The following is a 9651-nucleotide window of genomic DNA, read 5'->3' as shown; positions in this document are numbered from 1 at the left end:
CCAAAGCAGGGTGGTTAAGAGATCCTTACTGAAAGTTCGGATGTAACTTTCCCACTATTTTTGACCAACCATAGAAGTGATACTCTACTTTGGCCAGTTAATTATTTTTTTCCACTGCTCATAGTGGTGGTTTTGGCACATTAAGCAGGTGATTCTTGGAAAAGAGAAATTTGCCGCCAGACACTTATAACTCTCCCCTAGCATCCAGAGTCCAGATCGTTTTATTCCAGAGATTTAAATGTTTGCTGTTATATGTAAGAATTTCAGTTCAGTTGTCCTCTTCTTGCCTGTTATTACCTTGGTTTATTTTAATTAGTAAGTTTTTTATTCATGAAGTTTTTAATCTTTTTAGGTAATATTCTTTTAGTAAATGGTACAGCATGTGGAGAGATAAAAATCACAGATTTTGGTCTTTCCAAGATCATGGATGATGATAGCTACAATTCAGTGGATGGCATGGAGCTAACATCACAAGGTGCTGGTACTTACTGGTAGGTATCTGGGAGATTTGTCACGTTGGCTGATGGAGATGTGGCTGTGCTATACTGAAGTGTTGGTAATTATTAATTAAACTACATCCTGTCTGCTTAGGCAAAAATGCTGTATACCATAGTAGACTTTCCTCTCCAAATATTTACTGTCTTTTCAACAGTTTGACTCTTTGTATTTACATGAATTTGTCTTAATTTTTCTTTCTGTTCTTGAAAAACCATTGAGAAAGAGATTATGTGGGGCCACGTGTTTGAGTTGTTTGTTTCCTCCGTAGGTTTGCCCCTACTGAGTAGATAGAGGATGAGGTTGCTCATGCGTATGTAAAGAATGGCCTTAAATTCTTTTCAGAATTTCAAATGCAGGTCTCTCTCTTCATGAGTTAATGGGATGAGGGATTTGTTTTTAGAGTTGCCTGAGGATCGTGGACTCTCAAGAACTAAGGAGTTATGAAGATTAGGATGTAAAATAACCATAGCATCCCTTGAAATCTAAACAGGAAAACGCAAGCATGGTTTACCAAGAAATTTGTCCATTTCTGGCAGCCACGTTCTAAAAGGTTTTGAGCCACATTTCTTCCCATCTGTTGTCACTCATCTACTCCCCAGCCACCCCACCCCAGCTAGCTCTGCCTGCCTGTTCTATGCCCTGTCCTACTCTGCTGAGTATTACTTTTGACAGTGAGAACCATAAAAGATACCTGCAGCTCAGGCATTTGGCTTTGTGATTGTAAAGGCATGTTACCAGAGCTTTCTTTTCACGTCTGCGGTGGTGACACAAAGCCATACATTGGAATGTGTAATTCTGAACATGGGAAAGCCTCCAGTAGCACTAAGGGAGGGGGAATACATACTGTTAAACCCCAGGGTCAGTTGGCCAAGTCACTTATGTTTGAGACTGGAGGGCCCTGGCCCTTAGGAGATTAGTGACTCTCTTGGAATGAGGTTGTTGATCTGAAACAGACAGAGAAGAGGGGTACGTCAGTCCTGGTCTTACCACTCCCATCATATTAAAGAAAGACTCAATCATATCCTGCTAGAAACACCATGTACACAAAATTTCAACTTTCCTTGCTCCGTATTGTTTGCGGAGATGGTACCTATAGTGAAAATCAGTCCCTAAATTAAAACTTTGAGATTCTAGGTTTAAAATAGAAGCTACATTTACAGTGTTTATTCACTTGGTGGTGGTTGTGGGTTCCTGTCAGTAAATGATACAAAAATATCTGTTGTTGGAAATTCTGGAAGCAGGTCTATACCTCTGCTATATAAATTCACCAGAACTTGGCTTTTCATTTGATAGCTTGTTCTTTTTTAAAGGTAAAGATTTTTCATGTTTAAATTAATTATCTCATTGCTGCCTATTGCTGTATTTGCTAAGCTATAAAATTCAGTGGTTGGAATTTAAATAAAAATATATAATGTTTGGGATTTGCCTCAAAGTAATCTGTTTGGGGGAGGTGGAGAGGGGTGTATAAGAGCAAAGATTTGCCGCATCTTGACAATTATTGAAGCTGGATGATGTTTACTTGTGGTTCATTTTACGATTCTTTCTACTTTAGATCATATTTGAAGATTTTATTTTCATAATAAAGAGTAAAGTACAGAGGGAGCTACTGAGAAAATTAATTTTATGGGTTTCTATGAAGGTTTAAAAAGTCTCCATATTGGTGTTTATAATCACCATCCTCAATATGTCATCCTCGTATTATGTCCCAGAGACACATAGATAGAATGGGGGGACATAACAGATTTTAAGTGATTGTTTGCGGCATTTGGTTGTTCCAGAATTCTTCTACGTGGAATACTACTTTTAAATAAGGAACCCCTAGACTAGGCCTTGAGAATCATTTTTCTCTATGAGGATTTTATCATGATGGCGTATGCAACTTTGTTTTTTAAATACAATTTAGTGTAGTATCTTAGAACTGTCTTCTACTCTCCCTCCCAGAGTCCTTGATAAGGACTTAGAATGCTTATTATTTGGGTGAAGAACTAGTGTATTTCTTCATTTATAGTTGGGGAAACTGACTCCTAGAAAGTGATATGCCAGATTTGTACTGTTAAGGGACAGTGTCTATTTGGCCAAATTATTGCTCTGCATTTGGAGAAGTCCAACAAACTCTGTTCTTCCTCACCACAAACAAGAACTTACTTTTTCCCTACTGCTTCCACCAAAGAGTTATAAGTACATTAAAAAAATCATTTTAGAATCAAGGTTCTATTTGTTATTTATCCAAGATCATATTTAAGTTATGTATATTAAAGAATCAAGAACCATGAAAACTTACGGTTCAGGGAGGTTTTAGTGGCATTTGGAAGAGCTGTTCTTTTTATAGATTCTTTTGTCTATATTTTTATTTCTTTGCCTTTCTCCCCCACCCCCCTTTGTGAGTTCTCTGTCTATATTTTCACTTTTCAATGTGTGTTTTGGCTAAAAGCTTTCATTGTGAAATAATAATCTAGGTCAGTGGTCTTAATCATTTAAAAATGACTGTTAAAAATAAAAAGGAACAACCTGAAACTAAAATTCTTTAAAAAAAAAAAAAAAGCCCATCATCTGAACATTTTCTGCCTCTCAACTCTTGTGATTCTCTTCCAGCTATACATTTAGATTTTTATACCAGAAGCACAGCAGGGTTTATAATAGTTTTTCACAGAATTGATTTTGCCAGCATGAAATCTGCAGAAATCAATTTGTTATCTTCAGAATTCTGCCTTCCAGCTGTGCCATGGTGAAGACTCCAGACAATGAGGAGAAACATATCTATTTTGTTTCCTAAATGCTAAGAGGCACTTACCTGCCACACCATACAATTTGGTGTGGTTGGCTGTCCAGCTAGTCTTTTTAGAGGCCAGGGGTGGGTGGGGAAGGAAGGAATTCAGATGAGGATTGAGTTGGGCTAATAACTGGTAGTTTGTTTGGCTTTTTATGCACTATTTGTTAGTCTTCCATAAGCCCCTGATCACTCTTAAAGTAGGGAATGTAAAATATCCTTTCATAATATGAACTTTAATGTCACCATTGACTATAATTGTAGTTATTTTTAGTCTAGATTTCCAAAAGAGTCTACCTTAAGCAGACAGAATAGCCACTCCCCTCAGATTTGTACTGGGTCCTGAATTCATTTGGACTTTTAAAGGAGTAATTTATTTTGGAGACATCTTCTGCCAGCCTGAAAGGAAACCACACCACTTCTAGTTGTATTTTAATGTTTGTTGTGTGCACTTCTTTTGTGCTCCCTCTCCTTTTAAAAACTTGTTGAATGACACCTATATTAGGCACAGCACTGGGAAAGGAGGCTGGGGTGGGTAAAGTAGGAACTAGGGACAATATTCACCTCTGTCCGTAAGTAAGAAACATGTATTTTAAGGCTTTATAATAGGACATTGCTGCCTCCTTAAGTTAGAGTGTCTTTTCATCTACTTTATCCAGATGGGTCTAAGTTGGCTTTTCAACTGTTAAGATTCAGATATTTTTATTTCTAACAGGGTCTTTATTTTGCCTTTTTGTAAATGTCTTAGATTTATACAGTCTTTTTTCTAAGAATTTTTATTTCCCTTTTGTCCCAGGTATTTACCACCAGAGTGTTTTGTGGTTGGGAAAGAACCACCAAAGATCTCAAATAAAGTTGACGTCTGGTCAGTGGGTGTGATCTTCTACCAGTGTCTTTATGGAAGGAAGGTAATGAAGACAGTTGGATGTGGTGGCTTCTGTCTTAGGTGGTGCATGTACACGGTGGCATTGTGTGGATTATTCTCTTGGAGTTAATCATTGGGTTATACAGAATGGAATCCTGAAAGTTGTGGTTTGAAGAAAATACAGACTTCAATTATAAAAGCTTTATGCATAAGCAGAAATTTTCAGTCCCAGGGCACCTAATGAATTCTGCGGAGCTGTTGAAGACATGCACTTTTTGCTGTTCTCAGATCCAGTCTATGTTTTGATTCTGATAATATGTACAGGGAAATATATGAAATAGTTTACTAAAGTATACAGTCTTCCCAAGAGCCATTCTTAAGGGTCCCAAGAATTGAAACTTGAAAAATCTGCAAGGCTTCTTATTGCCAACCACCCCATTAGTTAGAGCTTTTCTTAATAAAAGCATGCTTTGTATTTCTGTACCGGGTAGGTGACATCAGAAAGTACTCATTGTCTGTTACTTCTGGTAAAGGTGATATATTATTTGCGTAAGTAAAAACGTAGATGGTAAACTACATCTAATGAATTGTCACATTTGTGTTTTCCTTATGAGCATAATATCTTGTATAAATGTATATATTGGGATCCAGTTGTATATTTATATTCTTATTTCTGCTACTGGTGTGTTTGTGTGTTTTAGCGTTCCCCATTGGGCTGTGGGTTTAAGCCATTTGGGAATTCTACAACTCCCTTAGACTCCTAATATTTTGATTACAATCTCCAGACCAAATTCTTAATTCAGATCTCAGCTTCCTCTTTAACTTCTCCTTGGGTTTGTTTCTTTATGGTACCTATCTAACGTGGGGAAACTATTCAGAACTAATAGGGTTTAATTATTATTTATACTCTGATATTGTGGAAGTGCGGCTGATAATAGTAGTAGAGGTTATCTAGAAAGAATCGTGATCTCGGTAGAAACACTGTAGAGATGACACTAGGTGTGAACTTATTTTTTTAGGAGTTTATTAGAAGATAGCAATTTGTGGCACAGATGAAGCCACTCACTGAGTAGCCCCGACTCTGTTTTTTCCCCACTTTGTTGGTACCCCTCTCCTCTTTCACTTCCTTTCCATTTCTTCATCTGTGTCTCGGGCCTGTCAGCGGCACACATATATATTGCTTAAGCCCACAGGTATCACTCAGGGCAAAAGAGGTTGCTGGTTCCTGCTCTGCATCTTCTTTATCTTTGCTGTGAGCAAAGCTTAGCAGAGGTGCTGTGACGTAGCAGGTGCTGCTTCTGGTCCCAGCTCTGCCTTAACCTAGATGTTAGCATTTGAGCAAGTTACTTAAGCTCTGAGCCCTTCCATCCATTATCTATGAAATGAGAGAATTAGAGGAGATCATCTCCAAAGTTCATTCTAGCAGTTCTTGTTGAGATGTGTCTTCTCCTTTCCTTTCTCTTTGGTTTTGAATTGTGTTCTCTCTCTCAATTAATTAATTAATTTATAGTTGCGTCAGGTCTTCGTTGCTGCATGTGGGCTTTTCTCTAGTTGTGGCGAGCGGGGGCTACTCTTGGTTGTGGTGTGTGAGCTTTTCATTACGGTGGCTTCTCTTGTTGCGGAGCACAGGCTCTAGGCGTGCAGGCTTCAGTAGTTGTGGCACGTGGGCTCAGTAGTTGTGGCTTGCGGGCTCTAGAGCGCAGGCTCAGTAGCTGTGGCGCACAGGCTTAGTTGCTCCGCGGCCTGTGGGATCTTCCCGGACCAGGGCTCAAACCCGTGTACCCTGCATTGGCAGGCAGATTCCTAACCACTGTGCCACCTGGGAAGTCTGTGTTCTCTCTAATTTTAACCAGAGGCATACCTTTGTTTGTTTTGTTTTTATATGATAGCCTTTTGGCCATAACCAGTCCCAGCAAGACATTCTACAAGAAAATACTATCCTCAAAGCTACTGAAGTGCAGTTCCCGCCAAAGCCAGTAGTAACACCCGAAGCAAAGGTAAGTTTTGATCCATTGGCCAGCAGAAATGTCTGCTTTGCTTTCTCTATTATTTCTCTGGGTAATTTGTCCAACCCCTACCTTCTTCTCCCCCTCTCTTCCCACAACAAACATTTATTGGGTGCCTATTAAGTACTAGACACTGTTCTAGGTAGTAGAAGGAGCTGTGACTGTGTGGCAGTGAACTACACAGACAAGGTCCCTATGCTTACGGAGTTTACATTTTACTAGGTGAGACGAACAATAACTAAAAATGAATACGTTTCAGGTGGTGATAAATGTTTTGAAGAAAGCAAATCGGAGTAAGGGAGTAGAGAGGGGGGGAACCCCCTTTTTTGATGGCATGGTCGGGGAAGGCCTCAGTGATGAAGTGACTTTTTTGAACAGTCTTGGCTGATGTGAAGGTGGGAGCCATGTATAGATTTGGGAGAAGAATATTCTGAGCAGAGAGAAGTGAGTAAAGCTCAGATGTGAGTGTGAGCTTAGCAGGTCCACAGAGCAGGCTGAGCAGAGGGGAGAGTAGTAGGAGAGGCAGCAGGATAGATTGTAAACTGATGGAAGGCAGTTGAAGGTTTTAATCAGGGCAGCTTTGTGATCTGATTACTGTTTCAAAAGCCTGCCCTGGAAGCTGTGTAGAGGGAAAGTTCAAGGCAAAAGGAGTTTATTTGATCGGTGTCCATCCCAAGAAAACCTTCCAGCTCCAGGTATCTCACTAAGAAAGCTTAATTTTTTTTTTTTTTTTTTTTGCGGTACGCGGGCCTCTCACTGTTGTGGCCTCTCCCGTCGCGGAGCACGGGCTCTAGACGCGCAGGCTCAGCGGCCATGGCTCACAGGCCCAGCCGCTCTGCGGCATGTGGGATCTTTCCGGACCAGGGCACGAACCCGTGTCCCCTGCATCGGCAGGCGGACTCTCAACCACTGCGCCACCAGGGAAACCCAGAAAGCTTAATTTTTAAAGGCCAAGGATCCTTATGTTCATTTCTGTGAATTTGTTATTTTCCAAATGCTTTAATAAAGCAACTATGTGTAGGTGTCTTTGCTTTTGAAAAACCAGGAATTTTATTAATTAAACATGAAAAAAATAGAAAATCAGTAGTTCATTTTATGTTTTAGATATATTAAAATAGACTTTACTTTTCAGAGCAGTTTTAGATTCACAGCAAAACTGAGTGGAAAATAAAGCATTGCCATATACTCCCTGCTGACGCAGCCACCCCATCCACGGATGCACAGCCTTCCCCCTGTCAGCATCCTGCACCAGAGTGGTACATCTGCTACGATCAATGGACCTACATCCAGGCATCATTACCACCCGAATGTAAAGGATGGACTTTGGATGATAATATTTTAGATTTTTTTGAAATTGATTCAATTTAAAAGAATTATATTATAAGGCTGTGATTAAATAGAACTGTCTGGTTAAGAAATAGGAGAAGACAGATAATCTACATAAGGGCCTTTGTGTTTAAAATTGTAGAAACTGAGGCTACATAGCTCTTCGTACCTAGCACAAAGGAAACCTCCATGTTGGTAGTGAATTAGGATTCCGAATCAGTAAGTTTTCATGTCTGCAGTACTCTTGAGGAGACAAGTCCTGTTCAGGTTTTCCTTTACTACTTAGACGTAGTAGTGCCTGATCATTTGCCTGCTGATCTTTCAGGGAAAAATAAGACACACCGAGAAAGCATTTACCCATCTGTGGCACACCGTAGTGTTAGTCAGTATTGGTCTCCTCACCCTGCACGTGGTGATAGTTTGTCACTACAATTTCCACTTCCTCAGGAAGTTCACACGAGACCGTGGTTTGTAGATGCAGAACTATGAAGTTATACTGTGCCCATGCACATCAGCCAAGGCAGAGAGGGGGAGTTTTGCGTTGGTCTTTGTGCTTTGGGGACAGAGATCTTTAGAGGTCATGCCCCGTGCCCCCCTTGGGAATGGCTCAGGCACCTTCGCTGGGGAAGGAACCAGCGGCCACAGAGAGATGCTGCGTCTGGCACGTCTCTCCTGGGTCTGCCTACTGGTTTCCAGGCAAGGCCCTAAAGCCCCTTCTCTTTAGGAGACGTTTGTTCTGGGCCCTGGCAGCTGCTACAGAACCTCCTGGGTTCCCTCTTGGGGTGCCAGGATCATCTGCTTCAGGCTTCTTCAAGAAACTTTCCTTTCAGGCGTTTATTCGACGATGCTTGGCCTACCGAAAGGAGGACCGCATCGACGTCCAGCAGTTGGCCTGTGACCCCTACTTGCTTCCTCACATCCGAAAGTCGGTCTCCACAAGTAGCCCTGCTGGAGCTGCTATTGCATCAACCTCTGGGGCGTCCAATAACAGTTCTTCGAATTGAGACCCACTCCTAGCCACAAACTGTTCAACACACACAAAGTGGACTAATGGCATTCAGCAGCGGGTTTGGAATATAGCGAATCCAAATGGATCTCATGAAACCTGTACCAGGTGCTTTTATTTTCTTGCTTTTTTCCCATCCATAGAGCATGACAGCATCGATTCTCATTGAGGAGAAACCTTGGGCAACTCTGGCCAGGCCTCGTAGGAAAAGGCCCCGCCCAAGGTTCCGGCGTCAACGGCCACTGCGTGTGGCTGCTCTGAGTGAGGAAAAAATTAAAAAGAAAAACTGGTTCCATGTACTGTGAACTTGAAAACATGCAGACTCGGGGGGGTCCCTGATGCAGTGCTTCAGATGGAGAATGTGGACTTGAAAATACAAGACTGGGCTAGTCCAGTGTCTATATTTAAACTTGTTCTTTTCTTTTAATAAAGTTTAGGTAACATCTCCTGAAAAGCTTGTAGCACAAAGGCTCGGCTGGGGATGGTGTTTGACTTCGGAGGAAAAAAAGTTGCTCTTGCCTGTTAAAGGCACTAGAGTTAGTGTTTTATCCCTAAATAACTTCAGTTTTTAAAAACATGCAGCTTCCCTCCCCCCTTTTTTATTTTTGAAAGAATACATTTGGTCATAAAGTGAAACCCGTATTAGCAAGTACGTGGCAATGTTCATTCCAGTCAGATGCAGCTTTCTCCTCCGTCTGGTCTCCTGTTTGCAATTGCTTCCCTCATCTCAGTAGGGAAAAAATTGAGTGGGAGTACTGAGATGTGTGGGTTTTTGCCATTGGACAAAGAATGAGGTTAGAACTCTGCAGCTTGGAGTCTCTCTAGGTTTTCAACTATTTCTTCACAATTTGAACACTTGACGGTTGTCCCTTTTAATTTATTTGAAGTGCTATTTTTTTAAATAAAGGTTCATCTGTCCATGCAGTCCTCTTGGATTCTCTGAATGTAGTAACTATTGAAACTGTTCCAAAGGTAGGCAAAAAATGGGCTGGGGAGCCCGATGCTCCAGGGATCAGGAGTCCTGCCCACAGTCTCGTGTGTGCTTGCTAAATGGTGTACATTTCTTGTTAACCGTGATATTAAAACTTGATCAGCACATAAGCTTTCCTCTGTTAGATCTTTTGGCAGGAAACAACCTCCAAACCCCTAAGTTTTGTGGGTGTGTGTGTGTGCGCACACACTT

At 41.1% G+C, this 9651-nt stretch overlaps 1 protein-coding gene across 2 annotated transcripts in view; it reads left to right on the top strand.

Moving 5' to 3' along the window:
- The window catches only part of TLK2 (tousled like kinase 2), a 105529-nt gene extending 96137 nt beyond the window's left edge, over nucleotides 1–9392 (top strand). For both annotated transcript variants that reach the window (XM_024760808.1, XM_024760807.1), the window contains 4 exons: nucleotides 353–491; nucleotides 4062–4173; nucleotides 6020–6127; nucleotides 8293–9392. In XM_024760808.1, coding sequence (XP_024616576.1) covers nucleotides 353–491; nucleotides 4062–4173; nucleotides 6020–6127; nucleotides 8293–8466 — 533 coding nt within the window. In that variant the 3' untranslated portion in view covers nucleotides 8467–9392. The remainder of the gene's footprint in view (nucleotides 1–352; nucleotides 492–4061; nucleotides 4174–6019; nucleotides 6128–8292) is intronic.
- The last annotated feature ends 259 nt before the right edge of the window (nucleotides 9393–9651 follow it).

This window comes from Neophocaena asiaeorientalis, unplaced genomic scaffold (assembly GCF_003031525.2).
Source record: "Neophocaena asiaeorientalis asiaeorientalis breed wild unplaced genomic scaffold, Neophocaena_asiaeorientalis_V1.1 scaffold30, whole genome shotgun sequence".
NCBI lineage: Eukaryota > Metazoa > Chordata > Mammalia > Artiodactyla > Phocoenidae > Neophocaena > Neophocaena asiaeorientalis.
This window is presented reverse-complemented; position numbering and strand designations above follow the sequence as displayed.